This window comes from Capra hircus, chromosome 24, assembly GCF_001704415.2.
Source record: "Capra hircus breed San Clemente chromosome 24, ASM170441v1, whole genome shotgun sequence".
Lineage (NCBI taxonomy): Eukaryota > Metazoa > Chordata > Mammalia > Artiodactyla > Bovidae > Capra > Capra hircus.
Genome location: NC_030831.1, coordinates 30912126 through 30930367, shown reverse-complemented (window position 1 = coordinate 30930367; position 18242 = coordinate 30912126). Strand labels below are relative to the sequence as shown.

General features: G+C 40.4%; 1 protein-coding gene across 1 annotated transcript in view; it reads left to right on the top strand.

Annotated features, from left to right (window-relative positions):
- TAF4B (TATA-box binding protein associated factor 4b) overlaps positions 631 to 18242 on the top strand; it is a 102837-nt gene continuing 85225 nt past the window's right edge. Inside the window, exons 1-2 of the mRNA XM_013974329.2 lie at positions 631 to 1446; positions 10527 to 10672. Of these exons, the coding sequence (XP_013829783.2) occupies positions 1104 to 1446; positions 10527 to 10672 (489 nt within the window). The 5' untranslated portion in view covers positions 631 to 1103. The remainder of the gene's footprint in view (positions 1447 to 10526; positions 10673 to 18242) is intronic.

Here is an 18242-nt window from a genome sequence, read left to right as displayed (position 1 = left end):
GCGACTTAGCAGCAGCAGAAGTGATAAAGAGTCAGGTAGAGCAGCTCCGAGAAGAAAAAGATTTTTTTCTTGGGTCAGTTCAACTTTAATTATACGAAAATAAACACATTTTACCAACTGTAAAATTATATGCCACGCTTAAACATTAAGAAAAAGAAAAGGGACATCAAGTTTCCCCGCACCCCTGAAGTGTCAAACGTAAAGCTCATTCTAGCGATGCTTTTGGAGCTAAACCCGCAGAAAAACACTGAGAAAGCATGACTGAGTTCTTACTGTTACTGCTCTCTGGAATCGGTCCTCCACATCGTTTCCTTAAAAAGAAGCTTGTGGGAAACACAGTCTTCGTTCCTCAAGGAACACGCAACTGAAGACTCCAAGGAGAAAGCAGAACGCGGATGCCGCAGTTTTCCAAGTGCGGTCGGCCCTTCCCACGTGGTGGATTTTTGGCAACTCTCCCCACCTTCCTCCGGATTCCGGAGAAGAGTCTAACGCCCTCTGGAGCCGTCCCTAGTGACGTCACGAGCGCGATTCCAGTCTGCGGCCAATCACGCGGCCGGATTCCGGGGGAAGCCCGGGGCGGCGGCGGCGGCCTGTGCGCGTGCGCGAGGTCTCCGCGTGGCTATATAAACATGGCTGGCGTGGCCGCGCGGCGGGGCCGTGCGGAGCGCGCGTAGGGGGCTTTGGGGCGCTCTGGGTTCGTAGGTTTGAAATTTCTGGCGGGGGATCCGCCGCGCCGAGTTTCGGTGGGAGGTGGGAGCCGACGTGACGCCCTTCCGGGAGCCGCGCAGCCGGACTCCGCTGCATCTGGTCCCGGGGCTGAGGCGCCGGGTTGAGCCGGCGCACGTGTGAGCGCCGCCGAGGAAGCGGCCGAGCAGGTGTGGCAGCCGGCGGGGCCGCGCGGACGGGAGGAAGGTCCAGGACGCCGGGGTCCTGCTGTCCAGCTCGGCGTCGGTCACTGACTCCTGTGTCGTGGCCCCGGCGCCTCTCCCTAGCGATGCTGTGGAGCTGGAACTGCACCGGAGTCGGCGGCCGCTTGTCAAGCCTCCCCTCGCCTCTGCTCCCGGAACGGCAGCGCCGCGGCTGCCGCTGATCCACCTGGGGGGATGCCCGCGGGCCTCACGGAGCCGGCCGGCGCCGCTCCCCCCGCCGGTGTGGGCGCCTCCGGGACTGTGACCATGGCCCCCGCCGCGGCTCTGCCTGTCCGGGTGGAGAGCACTCCGGTGGCCTTGGGCGCCGTGACTAAGGCTCCTGTCAGTGTCTGCGTAGAGTCCTCGGTGTCCCAGCCGCTGCGGTCCCCCGTAGGGACCCTGGTGACCAAAGTGGCCCCTGTCAGTGCCCTTCCTAAACTCAGCAACGGCCCTCGTCTACCATCTCCTCAGATCGTCGCCGTGAAAGCCCCCAACACCACCACAATCCAATTGCCTGCTAATCTTCAGCTTCCTCCAGGTACGTGGCTCACCTTCGTAGCTTTAGCGGGCCAGCCGGCTGTGACAGGGGAAACGTCGCAGCCCCGATCGCGGCTTGTCGCTGGGAGTTCCAAAACACTCAGCCCAGAGAACCTTTCAACGTCTCGACTTTGCGGGGCAGTGATTTGGCTTGACAGTGGAGATAACCTCTTTGAGTCCTTACTGCATAGTTTTTCTTTTCATATGTAAGGAAAGCATTTTTCACCTAAGGGGCCACAGTAAAAGCTGGAGCAGCATGTTCGAGAGGGCCTTTCAGGCACTCGCTCGCTCTTAGATGCGGGAAGATAGAGATTCCTTCAAGTTTTATTTCGTATGGAGAAAAGATCAGTTTTTATATCCACACACTTAGATTACTGTGTGTGTGTGTGTGTTTTTAAGTGTTTTTAAAAGGTTCTTGTGCGTTAAGACCGAAAGAGAATTTTAAACTGAAGCAAGCCTAAATATGTTTACTAGAAAGAGGTGTGATGATTGTAACCTGCCAGAGTTGACAGGTCAGAGCCAGAAGGTTATTTGTGAAGCAATGTGTGAATTCTGCAGTTAATGAGCCTGTGACTACTTTTTATACTAAAGTTTACTCTGTAGGGCTGTTTTTCTTGACTGAGGCAAAGTTTTTGCTTTGTGATGACTTACATATTGTAAATATGCTGGAAGGTGTGTAAGTATTTTATCTTGTTTTCTTGCCTCCAGTGAAAGTCACTTGGAATTTCTGTGGAAGGAAAAGGCACATTTTCTCTTTGGGAAAAAATTCTGCTAGTAATTTTATTGTATTCTGTGTTTTGCTTAGCAGCAGTGGGAGCTCTGACCAGCAGAGGTGGTAAAGAAATGGAAACCTTTTGGTTCACAGGATGTCAGTTTCCCCTAAGCAGAATGAGGAGGCCTCTTTTGTAACTAATGTTCTGTTTGGTCAGGAACATTGTGGAAAGATTAGTTCTTAACTTCTGATGAACTTGTGTTTTAGTTCTGTATGGTACAGGAGGTACTTACACTTAAGACTGTGTGCTCCACTGGATACATTTTTTTTTTTAAATGTTTTGAAAGGACATCATCTATTAAGAGAATCATCATAAATTAACCCTGTAGAGAACACAGGAGCTAGGTGGACAGAGACTATAGTCTTTTGTAGGACATTGCTTCCGGCTAACCAGTCCCTGCAGGGCTTGCTTTTTTTCTTTCTTAACGTCTATACAGGGTTACTGTGCAGTTGGAAAAATTATCTTTCTCAAAAGCTGATGTCAGTTTCTCACTGTCTACAAATTCCAACAAAAAGTAAACCCAGGCGTGCTCACAAAGTGCTCTTAGTCAACATTGCTACTCACATATAGTTTCGAGGTCTCCCCTCAATTGGTAAAATGAACAAAATCTTACAAGAGGAACACTAAAATATACGTTAATACTTTGATCAATATCACACAGTAATTTAGGCTGTGCGATCCACCTCATCCATACTGGTTCCTAGGACTGTGTCCACTTGGAGGTTTAAAATAAAGAAAATAAGCCTACCTCTGTGGCTTAGGAGTCATCTCGGGAAGACAGTACTGGCCTTCTGAATGCTGGGACTCAGACTCGTTGATGTGGCTTTCTGCTGTGCCAGGATGTCCTGGCAGCTCCTGTACATTTCAATCAAGCAGTTCCACTGAATATATTTTCTGCTGGTTCTAAATTATCACCCTACATACCCTCTTATAAAGTAGCTATGAATTTGTTTAGATGAAGTACTCCTGATTTGTTAAAAATGAAATTCCTATCTAGTCACCAAAGTTTGTTTAGAAATGATCAAAAAGTATTGAGAGGAAAACTTTCAAAAGTGGGAACTTGCTGGTGAGAGGGACCTGATCACTTATTGAGAACATACTGTGCTATGAAAACTGAGGTAAAGTTGACATACAATATTATGTCGCTGGCCTCTTCTTATACATTTACATTATTTTGTTTGTTGGTCAAAATAGATAGCAAATAAGGAAAAAGTTCTCTAAGTGTAAATAATTTGTCCAGTGCCAGACAACTCATAGATATCAGAGGAAAATTGAATCCAGCTTTGTTTGACTCTTTCCACAGCACTGTGCTTACCATTGTGCATGTATGATATGCCTCCTGAGTAGCAATGTTAAAAGGTGATTTATAGAATTTAGGAGAGAAGGCAATGGCACCCCACTCCAGTACTCTTGCCTGGAAAATCCCATGGGTGGAGGAGCCTGGTAGGCTGCAGTCCGTGGGGTCGCCAAGAGTCAGACACGACTGAGTGACTTGAGTTTCACTTTTCACTTTCATGCATTGGAGAAGGAAATGGCAACCCACTCCAATGTTCTTGCCTGGAGAATCCCAGGGACAGGGGAGCCTGGTTGGCTGCTGTCTGTGGGGTCGCACAGAGTCGGACACGGCTGAAGCGACTTAGCAGCAGCAGCATAGAATTTTAGAGCCTAATCTTTTTATTACACAGAGAAACCAAAACTGAAACTTGCTAGAGCAAAAGAGTAGCAAGCCAGGACCACAGCTTAAGTATGCACCACGCTAACACTTGTTTTGCCGTGGGAGTGCTGTGCTTAGTCACTCAGTCGTGTCCGGCTCTTAGCGAATCCATGGACTGCAGCCTGCCAGGCTCCTCTGTTCATGGGAGCCTCCAGACAAGAATACTGGAGTGGGTTGCTATGCCATCCTCCAGGGGATCTTCCCAACCCAGGGATCGAACCCAGATCTCCCACATTGCAGGCGGATTCTTTACCTGCTGAGCCACCAGGGAAGCCCATGCTGTGGGAGAAACATCCACAAAAGAGAGGAGATAAATTATCTTTAGGAGTTATTTAGAGAGGAGATAGGATGGTACTTTGAGGGGCAGCTTTTGGAATTTCTGCTCAAGTATAGCATACTCAGGTTTGCACTCTCGTAGGACATAGAAACACTGATTAAAATAACATTTGGACACTGATTAATGTTTTAAAGAGTTTATCAGTCTTGTACTAGTTCTTTTATAGGCCAAGGATTAGCAGAGGATTACTCAAAGATACTTAAATTACATAGGAGTCAGCTCTGATTTTTCCAAGGTAATGAATTCTTTGTTTGCTTTCTGTTTACTTCAAAATGTCCTCTGTGAACTGAACTATTTTTTTAAAATGTACATATGTACCACAGGTTTTTCTTGGGAGCAGGAGCTGGAAACAAAAAGAGGGGCATTGTGAGGAAATGAAAGAAACTGTAGCAAAGCCCTGAAGATTATTCTGTGGAATATTTTTGGTAATCTCTTCAGTCTTTTCTCTTTTATGAATTTGTGGGATTCAGACCAGACTGTGGCTCTTTGTGTTTTTGGTATCCTGTGCCTCTTCTATCATGTATTTGAAAGTGATGAGGAAGGACTTGATTGCTTTTTTTATGTCACAGTTCTTTTATGAACTGTGTTTCATAAATTCTGCTTCCATCGTCTTACTGTACAGAAGTTTGTGAAAGTTGCTGGTGAAATGGATCAGGTCCTTTTATATCAACTCCTTCACGTGAGACATGGTGTAGGTTTTGCATCTTTCTCGAACTCTGAATCAGTACCTGGATAAACTTGTGGCTCTTGTTTTCACCCCAGCTTTATCAGAGGGATATTACATGATCATCTGCTGCTATGGTTGTCCCAGTACTCCTGGACACCATGGAAAGAGTTGGCAGTTGTCTTCAGTGGTCACCAGTGACCCGGTGGCTCATCTGGTAAAGAATCTGCCCACGCTGTGGGAGACCTGGGTTCGATCCCTGAGTTGGGAAGATCCCCTGGAGAAGGGAATGGCTACCCACTCCAGTATTCTGGCCTGGAGAATTCCATGGACTGTATAGTTCATTGGGTTGCAAAGAATCTGACACAACTGAGCAAGTTGTGTCACCTTCAGTGCTCACCATATGTACCAGCCACAGTTTGGATTTCAAGGGCTGTGAAATCCAAGGGCTTTGACTCACATTTACCCTTACAGCATTAATAACAACTACTACTGATAACTTTAAAATTCATAAATTTGCTCAGAAGTATTGTCTCATTTGATCTCTTTAACAATCTTGCAAAGTAGGTGTGTCTCTCAGTCCACAATCATGAGATATCTTTCCATTTATTTTAGATCTTTAATTTCTTTAAATGACATTTTATAGTTTCCAGATATTGCTTTTGTACTTTTTTGGTTAAATTTATTCCTAAAGTGTATTATTTTTTATCTTATTGTAGGTGGAATTTTTTCTTAATTCTGTTTACAATTATTCATTGAAAATGTATAGAAATACAGCATTCTTGTTTATTGATCTTGTATCCTGCTTCCTAGCTGAACTCATTTATTAGTTTTAATAGCTTTTTTTCATAGATGTTTGGATTTTTTTTAATAGATGTTTGGGTTTTTATATACAAGATCATGATATATGTGAATAGATAGTTTTACTGTCTCTTTTGGATGCCTTTTATTTTCTTGTATCATTTCCCTGGTTAGAACTCTCAGTATAATGTTAAGTGTTAGTGATTGTAGGCATCCTTGTCGCGTTCCTCATCTCAGGAATCCTGATCTTAGGGTAAAAGAATTTAGTCTTTCACTGTTAAGTATGGTGTTAGCTGTGAGTTTTAAACCAACCTTGCATTTTGAGATAAGTATCACTTGATCATGGGGTATAACACTTTTTATATGTTGCTGAATTTAGCTTGCTAGTACTTTGTTGAAAATTTTTGCATTGGTGTACATATGAGGGTACAGACCTTACAGAATGAATTGATACATGTTTTCTATTCTGTTTTTAGAAGAATTTATGAAGACCTAGGATTTATTTTTCCTTAGATATTTGATAGAATTCATCATTGAAGCCATGGGGAACTGAGCTTATCTTGTGGATACTATTTTAGATTATTCATTCAATCTGTTTGTTAGAGGTCTATTCAGGTTGCCCATTCTCTTAAATTAGTTTTAGTAGTTTATTATGTTTCTAGGAATTTGTCCATTTCATATAATTTATCTAATTTATTGGTTCATAGTTGGTGATAACATTCAACTAGAATCCTTCTTTCTGTAAGATTAGTGGTAATACCCCCTCTTTCATTCCTAATTTTAGCAATTTGAGCCTTTTCTCCTTTTTTTTCTTTATTAATCTAGGTCAAGATTTGTCAGTTTTTTGATCTGTTCAAAGAACCAACTTTTGATTTTTTTTCCCTCAGTTGTTTCTCTATTCTCAATTCTCCTGACCCTGCTCTAATCTTTATTTAATTTTCTTTCATCTGCTTGCTGTCATTTTTGTTTAGTTTTTTCCCAGTGTCTTAAGATAGAAGGTTATAAAGCTATTACTTTAAATTATCCTTCTCTTAAAATATAGGGATTTACTTTTTAAAATATAGGGATTTACTGTTGTCAGCCTGAAGAACTTAATTTAGTATTTTCTGTCTGATGCTAGCACCCAGTCCTCTGTTTTTATCTGAGGATGTCTTTTCTTTCTTTCTTTTTTTTTTTTTACTTTTTATTGGGGTATAGTTGATTTGCAGTGTTGTGTAAGTTTCAGGTGTACAGAAGAGTAAATCTGTTATACATACACATATGTCCAGATTCTAGATTCTTTTCCCATATAGGCCATTACAAAGTATCGAGTAGAGCTCCTTGTGCTATACAGTAGGTCCTCGTTAGTTATCTATTTTATATATAGTAGTGTGTATATGTCAGTTCCAATCCAGGATGTCTTTGTCTCCTTTTTTTGAAAGATATGTTCAATAAATATCTGATTGTTGGTTGATAATTGTTTTTGTTTTTCTTTTTCCCCAGCAAGTGGAATATGTCATACTCCTGATGTCTGGCCTCCGTTGTTTCTGATCTGATCAGAAGTTAGCTGTTAATCCTGTTAACGCAGTTCTCTTGTATATTTTTCTCTTACTGTTCTCAAGGTTTTGTCTTTGTATATTTTTATCATGATGTGTCTTTGCATTTATCTTATTGGGTTGACCGAAAAGTTTGTTCAGGTTTTTCCATCTTATGAAAACTCAAATGAACCATTTGGCCAATTCAAGACTTAAGAGTTTGTTTAGATTATTTTTCACCAAATTTGGGACGTTTTTAGCCATTATCTCTTTGGATATTTTTCGGCTCCTTTCTCTCCCTCTCTCCCTCCCTGCTTCTGTCCCTCCTCTCCTTCTGGTATTCACATTAGGCCTGTGTTGATGTGCCTGTCACTGTGCCGGGTTTCTGTGAGGCTCTGTTCGTTTTTCTTCATTCTTTTTGCTCTTCATTCTTTGGATTGTGTAATCTCTATTGAACCATCTTCAAGTTCACTGACTTATCTTCTGCTCATTCAAGTTTGCTGTTGATCCTCTCTAGTGAAATTTTTCTTTGAGTTTTTGTACCTTATAATTACAGAATTTTTTTTTTGTAATATCTGTTTCTCTAATGGTATTCTCTGCTTAATGAAAGAATCATCATCATATCTTCCTTTACTTCTCTAAGCATGATTTCCCTTAGTCTTTTGACATATTTATAACGGTTACTTTGAAGTCTTTGTTAAATCTAACATCTGGTTTCACTCTTAGGTGGTTTCTGTTGCCTGCCTTTCTCTGTGTGTCATTCTTTTTTCTTTGCATGTCCTATAATTTTTAAATTAATATATTGAAACTTCCAGTGGCTAAAGCTCCATGCTTCCAATGCAGGGGGCCTGAGTTCAGTCTCTGATCAGGGAACTAGATTCCACATGCTGCAACTAAGATTCAGCACAGGCAAATAAATAAATATTTTTTAAAAATTAACAGAGTGACTTGAGGTATTGGTCTTTACTCCCTTGAGTGGATTATTGTTGTTTGTTTTTTAAGTGTCTGGCTGAACTATTTTAATGAGATCTGTTTCCCTCAGAGGACACAGCTTTAGGCATAAGCACAGCCTCCCTGGGATGACAGAGGTTTCAACAGGGCTCTTTTTGACTGTTTCTTTCTCTGATAGCTCTGTTAAGCTTTCTGCCTCTGCTGGTATCATGCCTAGACTCCACTCACTGCCAGTACCTTCTTGTTTTCAGCAGCACCCGAAGGCCTGACTAGCTTCACAGTCTAATTCAATTAAACATGGACTCATCTACAGGAAGTAGTTTTTGAGGTCATTACTTGAGGTTCTGACCCCAGTAGGGCCCTTCTTAGTTGTTTCTTTATCTTGCTCTCTGTGGTAGACCAGAGATAGACCTGTGACTTAGCATAGCTTGTATCTGTTAGGAAGATACCAGAACCCTTTCTTTTAATTGTTCATTGTATTTGAGAATGCCCTTAGTTTGACCTTTCCCACACTGTGAAATAAACTCAGTTTCTCTTGGGAGACATTTGGAGCAGGTACTTAGGACAGTGGCATGCTTCTTTTCTAAGTGATGTCTTTGCTTTAGAAGTGGGGTACTGGGCTTGGGTGGTGACCTCTAGTCTGCTCTGCTTATCTCTTCCATCATGGAACTCCCACCCCATGAAAAGCTGGGGTGAGGGTGATGGGGGCCCAAGTATTCTAAGTCAAGCCTTCCCTTTATGAGTAGGCATGAGTAAAACAAGAAGCCTGGAAACCTTTGGATGCACTTGTCTCCAATTTATTCTCTTCTGTATTCAGCTTGAGGTGGCAGAGATGCAAGATACTGTCCCTGGAAAGTAACATAGCCCTCAACTGGAAGCTTGGGAGAGAGGGACACCCTACCTTGGCCACGTTGCCTAAACTGAGAAGAGAGAGGGGTGGGTCATGGTTCAGATGCCGCAGATTCTTGTTGTTCTTACTGAGTTTTAGTAGATTCTCTTTAATAAATTGTCTAGTCATTTTCTGTATGCCTTTGGGCAATTTCTGAAGACTTTAAATAGTTGTTTTTAAAAATAATTTTCACCAGTTATGCTTATTTTGCTGGGGAATGGCTTTATGGAGCTCTTTGTGCTGCCATTCCAGGAATGGAACTCCAGCTATGACTATTCTTGCTTGTACCTACTACTTACATGGACAAGAATTTCTTTGCAATAGAAATACTGGGCTAGAGGGTATGCAAATGGGAACCAGTTTGGCACAGTCATGTAGAGTTAAATGAAACAGTTGTACCAAACTATACTACCAGCTTCAAGATTTTAAGAGTTTTTGTTGCTACACATCTCTGTAACACTTAATATTGTCAATGGACTTCTTAATTTTTGTCTGCCTGAAGTAAAGTGAAGTGAAGTCGCTCAGTTGTGTCTGACTCTTTGTGACCCCGTGGACTGTAGCCCACCAGGCTCCTCTGTCCATGGGATTCTCCAGGCAAGAATACTGGAGTGGATTGCCATTTCTTTCTCCAGGGGATCTTCCTGACCCAGTGATTGAACCCAGGTCTCCCACATTGCAGGCAGATGCTTTAACATCTCACTCTGGTCTTAATTTACCTTTCCCTGTCGTTGGTATCTGTGTTTCTTTTGTGCATTTTGGATGTTCATTCTTTGAATATATGTGAACTAAAATTTTTTCCAATTTTGTGTTTTGTCTTTTTATCTCATGGTATCTTTGGCTAAGCAAAAGTTTTAAAAATATAGTGGTATGTATCAAGCTTTATTTAGTAAGAAATTCTTCCCTGTTCCAAGTTCAGAATGACAGTTTTCTAGATTGTTTAAGAGGTTAAAAGTTTTTATTCTTGTATCCTTGATGTCCTTGGGTTTTTGTGCATGGTGTGGAACATTTCATCTTTTCCATATAAGTAACTAATTATATAGTAGCTCTTTGTCTCACTGATCTGCAGTACCCTTGGAAAAATTTTATATGACATATATGGAGGCTATTTGGGATTTTCTATCCCATTGGTCAGTTTGCATAGTCTTGTGTTGTTACCATACTGTCTTAACTGTAGCTTTATAAATAGTTTGAGGTCATGAGGAAAAGTGTTTCGCCTCTTTCAGGAGTATCTCACCCATACGTTTAGACTTTTAATATATAGCTTTGAGTAACAGCATTTTTCTGTATTATATATTGTAATTAGTAGACATGGAATTCAGTATGTACTAACTATTCACTTAATCAGAGCATTTTACAGCGTTGAAAGAAATGGGAGAACAAAATATATAAAGATTATGCTTCATTTATTAGCTGACATTTTGTTTTCTGTTACCTATAGGAACCGTTTTGATCAAAAGTAACAGTGGTCAGCTGATGTTGGTATCTCCTCAGCAAGCTGTAACAAGAACTGAGACCACAAGTAACATAACTTCAAGGCCAGCTGTACCAGCAAATACGCAAACCGTCAAAATCTGTACCATGCCGGTAGTATACATTAATGTTTCCTCATCCTCCTTAAGTTTTCTAGCAATTATCTTCATATAAGTGTGTATGTATTTGCCAGTAAATATAATAGAAAAGATGATTCTGCTCAACTTTTTGAATTAAGCTACTTTCCTTGAATATGTTAATTTTATCAAGATGTTTGATTTTGTCATTTGGTAAAATTAAAAATTTAATCTTCATACTCAGATTTTGTTGTCCTCAAGGGAATGTTCAAAGGGCTATTTGCATCTCTAAATGGGAAGAAAAAACCATTCTGCTTCAATTTTTAATTTGTGGTAAGACATTAACACTACAGTTTACAGTATTCATTTTTATCTATATCATATAGGAGTTATCTTTAAAAAATTAGAAATCTACTGTAATATTTCATTAACATGGACTTTTTTTTTTTTTTTACTTTACAATATTGTATTGGTTTTGCCATACATTAACCTGGATCCACCACGGGTGTGCATGTGTTCCCCATCCTGAACCCCACTCCTACCTACCTCCCCATCCCATCCTTCTGGGTCATCCCAGTGCACCAGCCCCGAGCACCCTGTATCATACATTGAACCTGGACTCGCGATCCATTTCACATATGATATTATACATGTTTCAATGCCATTCTCCCAAACCATCCCACCCTCGCCTTCTTCCACAGAGTCCAAAAGACTGTTCTGTACATCTGTCTCTTTTGCTGTCTCTCATACAAAGTTATCATTACCATCTTTCTAAATTCCATATATATGTGTTAGTATACTGTATTGGTGTTTTTCTTTCTGGCTTACTTCACTCTGTATAATAGGCTCCAGTTTCATCCACCTCATTAGAACTGATTCAAATGTATTCTTTTTAATGGCTGAGTAATACTCCATTGTGTATATGTACCACAGCTTTCTTATTCATTCATCTGCTGATGGACATCTAGGTTGCTTCCATGTCCTGGCTGTTATAAACAGTGCTGCGATGAACATTGGGGTACACTTGTCTCTTTCAGTTCTGGTTTCCTAGGTGTGTATGCCCGGCAGTGGGATCTCTGGGTCATGTGGCAGTCTATTTCCAGTTTTTAACGAATCTCCACACTGTTCTCCATAGTGGCTGTACTAGTTTGCATTCCCACCAAAATTGTAAGAGGGTTCCCTTTTCTCCACATTCTCTCCAGCATTTATTGCTTGTAGACTTTTGGATCGCAGCCATTCTGACTGGCATGAAATGGTATCTCATTGTGGTTTTGATTTGCATGTCTCTGATAATGAGTGATGCTGAGCATCTTTTCATGTGTTTGTTAGCCATCTGTATGTCTTCTTTGGAGAAATGTCTGTTTAGTTCTTTGGCCCATTTTTTGATTGGGTCGTTTATTTTTCTGGAATTGAGCTGCAGGAGTTTCTTGTATATTTTTGAGATTAATTCTTTGTCAGTTGCTTCATTTGCTATTATTTTCTCCCATTCTGAAGGCTGTCTTTTCACCTTGCTTATAGTTTCCTTTGTTGTGCAGAAGCTTTTAATTTTAATTAGATCCCATTTGTTTATTTTTGCTTATATTTCCAATATTCTGGGAGGTGGGTCATAGAGGATCCTGCTGTGATTTATGTCTGAGTGTGTTTTGCCTATGTGTTCCTCTAGCATTTTTATAGTTTCTGGTCTTATGTTTAGATCTTTAATGCATTTTGAGTTTATTTTTGTGTATGGTGTTAGAAAGTGTTCTAGTTTCGTTTTTTTATGAGTGGTTGACCAGTTTTCCCAGCACCACTTGTTAAAGAAATTGTCTTTTCTCCATTGTATATTCTTGCCTCCTTTGTCAAAGATAAGGTGTCCATAGGTGTGTGGATTTATCTCTGGGCTTTCTATTTTGTTCCATTGATCTGTATTTCTTTCTTTGTGCCAGTACCATACTGTCTTGATGACTGTGGCTTTGTAGTAGAGCCTGAAGTCAGGCAGGTTGATTCCTCCAGTTCCATTCTTCTTTCTCAATATTGCTTTGGCTATTCAAGGTTTTTTGTATTTCCATACAAATCTTGAAATTATTTGATCTAGTTCTGTGAAAAATACTGTTGGTAGCTTGATAGGGATTGTGTTGAATCTATAGATTGCTTTGGGTGGTATACTTGTTTTCACTATATTGATTCTTCTGATCCGTGAACATGGTATATTTCTCCATCTGTTAGTGTCCTCTTTGATTTCTTTCACCAGTGTTTTATAGTTTTCTATATATAGGTCTTTTGTTTCTTTAGGTACATATATTCCTAGGTATTTTATTATTTTTGTTGCAAAGATGAATGGAATTGTTTCCTTAATTTCTCTTTCTGTTTTCTCATTGTTAGTGTATAGAAATGCAAGGGATTTCTGAGTGTTGATTTTATATCCTGCAACATTACTATATTCATTAATTAGGTCTAGTAATTTTCTGGTGGAGTCTTTAGGATTTTCTATGTAGAGGATCATGTTATCTGCAAACAGTGAGAATTTTACTTCTTTTCCAATCTGGATTCCTCTTATTTCTTTTTCTGCTCTGATTGCTGTGGCCAAAACTTCCAAAACTATGTTGAATTGTAGTGGTGAGAGTGGGCATCCTTGTCTTGTTAACTGACTTTAGGGGAAATGCTTTCAGTTTTTCACCATTGAGAATAATGTTTGCTGTGGGTTTGTCATATATAGCTTTTATTATGTTGAGGTATGTTCCTTTTATTCCTGCTTTCCAGAGGGTTTTTATCATAAATGGATGTTGAATTTTGTCAAAGGCTTTCTCTGCATCTATTGAAATAATCGTATGGCTTTTATTTTTCAATTTGTTAATGTGGTATATTACATTGATTGATTCGTGGATATTGAAGAATCCTTGCATCCCTAGGATAAAGCCCACTTGATCATGATGTATGATCTTTTTAATGTGTTGTTGGATTCTGTTTGCTAGAATTTTGTTAAGGATTTTTGCATCTATGTTCATCAGTGATATTGGCCTGTAGTTTTCTTTTTTTGTGGCGTCTTTGTCAGGTTTTGGTATTAGGGTGATGTTGGCCTCATAGAATGAGTTTGGAAGTTTACCTTCCTCTGCAATTTTCTGGAAGAGTTTGAGTAGGTTAGGTATTAGCTCTTCTCTAAATTTTTGGTAGAATTCAGCTATGAAGCCATCTGGTCCTGGGCTTTTGTTTGCTGGAAGATTTCTGATTACAGTTTGAATTTCTGTGCTTGTGATGGATCTGTTAAGATTTTCCATTTCTTCCTGGTTCAGTTTTGGAAAGTTGTACTTTTCTAGGAATTTGTCCATTTCTTCCAAGTTGTCCATTTTATTGGCATGTAGTTACTGATGGCAGTCTCTTATGATCCTTTGTATTTCTGTGTTGTCTGTTGTGATCTCTCCATTTTCATTTCTAATTTTGTTGATTTGATTTTTCTCCCTTTGTTTCTTGATGTGTCTGGCTAATGGTTTGTCAATTTTATTCAGCTTCTCAAAAAACCAGCTTTTGGCTTTGTTGATTTTTGCTATGGTCTCTTTTGTTTCTTTTGCATTTATTTCTGCCCTAATTTTTAAGATTTCTTTCCTTCTACTAACCCTGGGGTTCTTCATTTCTTCCTTTTCTAGTTGCTTTAGGTGTAGAGTTAGGTTATTTATTTGACTTTTTTCATGTTTCTTGAGGTATGCCTGTATTGCTGTGAACCTTTCCCTTAGCACTGCTTTTACAGTGTCCCACAGGTTTTGGGTTGTTGTGTTTTCATTTTCATTCATTTCTATGCATATTTGATTTCTTTTTTGATTTCTTCTGTGATTTGTTGGTTATTCAGCAGCATGTTTTTCAGCCTCCATATGTTGGGATTTTTAATAGTTTTTCTCCTGTAATTGAGATCTAATCTTACTGCATTGTGGTCAGAAAAGATGCTTGGAATGATTTCAATTTTTTTGCATTTACCAAGGCTAGATTTATGGCCCAGGGTGTGATCTATCCTGGAGAAGGTTCCATGTGCACTTGAGAAAAAGGTGAAATTTATTGTTTTGGGTGAAATGTCCTATAGATATCCATTAGATCTAACTGTCTATTGTATCATTTAAAGTTTGTGTTTCCTTGTTAATTTTCCATTTAGTTGATAGGTGTGAGTGGGGTATTAAAGTCTCCCAGTATTATTCTGTTATTGTTAATTTCCCTACTTATTTCCCTTCCACCGCAATATCTTACATATTGCGGTGCTCCTATGTTGGGTGCATATATATTTATAATTGTTATATCTTCTTCTTGGATTGATCCTTTGATCGTTATGTAGTGTCCTTCTTTGCCTCTTTTCACAGCCTTTATTTTAAAGTCTATTTTATCTGATATGAGTATTGCTACCCCTGCTTTCTTTTGGTCTCTATTTGCTTGGAATATCTTTTTCCAGCCCTTCACTTTCGGTCTGTATGTGTCCCTTGTTTTGAGGTGGGTCTCTTGTAGACAACATGTATAGGGGTCTTGTTTTTTTATCCATTCAGCCAGTCTTTGTCTTTTGGTTGGGGCATTCAAGCCATTTACATTTAAGGTAATTATTGGTAAGTATGATCCTGTTGCCATTTACTTGTTTTGGGTTCAAGTTTATACACCCTTCCTGTCTAGAGAAGATCCTTTAGCAATTGTTGGAAAGCTTGTTTGGTGGTGCTGAATTCTCTCAGCTTTTGCTTGTAAAGCTTTTGATTTCTCCATCATATTTGAATGAGATCCTTGCTGGGTACAGTAATCTGGGCTTTAGGTTATTTTCTTTCATCACTTTAAGTATGTCTTGCCATTCCCTTCTGGCCTGAAGCATTTCTGTTGAAAGATCAGCTGTTATCCTTATGGGAATCCCCTTGTGTGTTATTTGTTGTTTTTCCCTTGCTGCTTTTAATATTTGTTCTTTGTGTTTGATCTTTGTTAATTTTATTAATATGTGTCTTGGGGTGTTTCACCTTGGGTTTATCCTGTTTGGGATTCTGTGGGTTTCTTGGACTTGGGTGATTATTTCCTTCTGCATTTTAGGGAAGTTTTCAACTATTGTCTCCTCAAGTATTTTCTTATGGCCTTTCCTTTTTGTCTTCTTCTGGGACTCCTATGATTCGAATGTTGGGGTGTTTAACATTGCCCCAGAGGTCTCTGAGGCTGTCATTTCTTTTAATTCTTTTTTCTTTTTTCCTCTCTGTTTCATTTATTTCTACCATTCTATCTTCTACCTCACTAATCCTATCTTCTGCCTCACTTATTCTACTATTGATTCCCTCCAGAGTGTTTTTGATCTCATTTATTGCATTATTCACTATATATTGACTCTTTTTTATTTCTTCTAGGTCCTTGTTAAACATTTCTTGCATCTTCTCGATCTTTGTCTCCTGGCTATTTATCTGTAACTCCATTTTGTTTTCAAGATTTTGGGTCATTTTCACTATCATTATTTGGAATTGTTTATCAGGTAGATTCCCTATCTCTTCCTCTTTTTTTTGGTTTGGTGGGCATTTATCCTGTTTCTTTACCTGCTGGGCATTCCTCTGTCTCTTCATCCTGTTTATATTGCCGTGTTTGGGGTGGCCTTTCTGTAATCTAGCAGGTCGTGGAGTTCGCTTTATTGTGGAGTTTCCTCACTGTGGGTGGGGTTGGACGTGTGGCTTGTCAAGGTTTCCTGGTTAGGGAAGCTTGTGTTCTGGTGGGTGGAGCTGGATTCTTCTCTCTGGAGTGCATTGGAGTGCATGAGTTATGAGATGTCAGTGAGTTTGGAGTGACTTTGAGCAGCCTGTATATTGAAGCTCAAGGCTATGTTCCTGTGTTGCTGGAGAATTTGTGTGGTATGTCTTGCTCTGGAACTTGTTGGCCCTTGGGTGGTGCTTGGTTTCAGTGTAGGTATGGAGGCATTTGATGAGCTCCTGTCGATTAATGTTTCCCTGGAGTCAGGAGTTCCCTGGTGTTCTCAGGATTTGGACTTAAGTCTCCTGCCTCTGGTTTTCAGTCGTATTCTTTCAGTAGCTTCAAGACTTCTCCATCTGTACAGCACCGATGATAAAACATCTAGGTTAATGATGTAAAGTTTCTCCACAGTGAGGGACACCTGGAGAGGTACACAGAGTTACATGGAGAAGAGAAGAGGGAGGAGGGAGATAGAGGTGACCAGGAGGAGAAGAGGAGGAATCAAAAGGGGAGAGAGCAAGCTAGCCAGTAATCACTTCCCTATGTGCTCTCCACAGTCTAGATCCCTCAGAGATGTTCACATAGTTACACAGAGAAGAGAAGAGGGAGGAAGGAGACAGAGGAGGCCAGGAGGATAAAGGGGGGAATCAAAAGGAGAGAGATAGATCCAGCCAGTAATCAGTTTCCTAAGTGATCTCCACAGTCTGGAACATACAAAGAGATTCACAGAGTTGGGTAGAAAAGAGAAGGGGGAGGGAGGAGATAGAGGCGACCTGGTGGAGAAAAAGGAGAGTCCAAAGAGGGAGAGAGCAATCCAGCCAGTAATCTCGCTCCCAAGTAAAAATGAGTACTGAAGATTGGGTTCTTAAAGGTACAAAATTGATAACAAATACCAAAAAGTAAAGATTAAAAATCTAGAGTAGAGGTTAGATTCTCAAAAATACAATATTAAAGAAAAGAACAAAGTCACAAAAATTATAAAATGTATATATATGAAGTTTGCTTTAAAAATAGGGTCTTTTTTTTTGCAAAGTAATAGTAGGTTATAAAAATGAAAATTAAAGATATAATAGAGGACTTAAATTTTTTTTTAATTTTTTTAATTAAAAAAATAATAATAGTAAAAATATGTCTAGGAATTTCTCTGGTGTTGTTGTGGACTGTGTAGGGTCAGTTCATTCTTAGATAGTTCCTTGATCCGGCTTAACTTCTCAATATCTATATGCCCATTCCTATGTAGTCGGTGTTAACTGCAGGGTTTCAATCTATTACAACTGTCACTTCCAAAGCGGTTCCCTCTGTTCATTTTAGCTTCTGTTTGCTGGCCTCTTCAGTGTCTTAATTTCCACCCTGACACGAGGGGGCGGTGGTGGTCCCTTTTTTTAAGCTCACTTGTTCAGTCCTGCTGCGGGGAGGGAGGAGCATGGCAAACAAATATCACTGGTGTCTGTGGGGAGTGCTCCCAGTGTCTCGGCCACACTGGTTTGCCCCACTCACGGCATGAGTGCTTTCCCAGTCTACACTGCTCAGGTTCTAGGTGCTCTGCCAGGAACTGTCTCAGGCCAGTCCTGGGTTGAGTGCACCTCCCAGGTCAAAGCCGCTCAGGTTCAGGTTCTCGGGTACTCCACAAAGGCACAGACTTGATTAGGCCTGTGTTTTGTGCCCTTCCCTGGTCCATGCAGCTCAGGTGGACAGGTGCTTGGTGAGCTGCGACTTACCACCTCCCCATCCCAGCTGCTCAGTTTTCTGGGTATACAACAGACACGCCTTCTCAGGTGTGCCCTATGCCTCCTCTGGGGAGCTGATTGGCTGCGACCCTCCCAACGGATGTCGACCTTCCAGAATCCCAACGAAGCCTGCTTGCAGTTTGGTAGATGATGCCTCTCTGGGGCTGTAATTGCCCCCTTCCAGCTCTGGCTGCCCTCACCTGCCTGTGTGGGACAGGGCGGTTG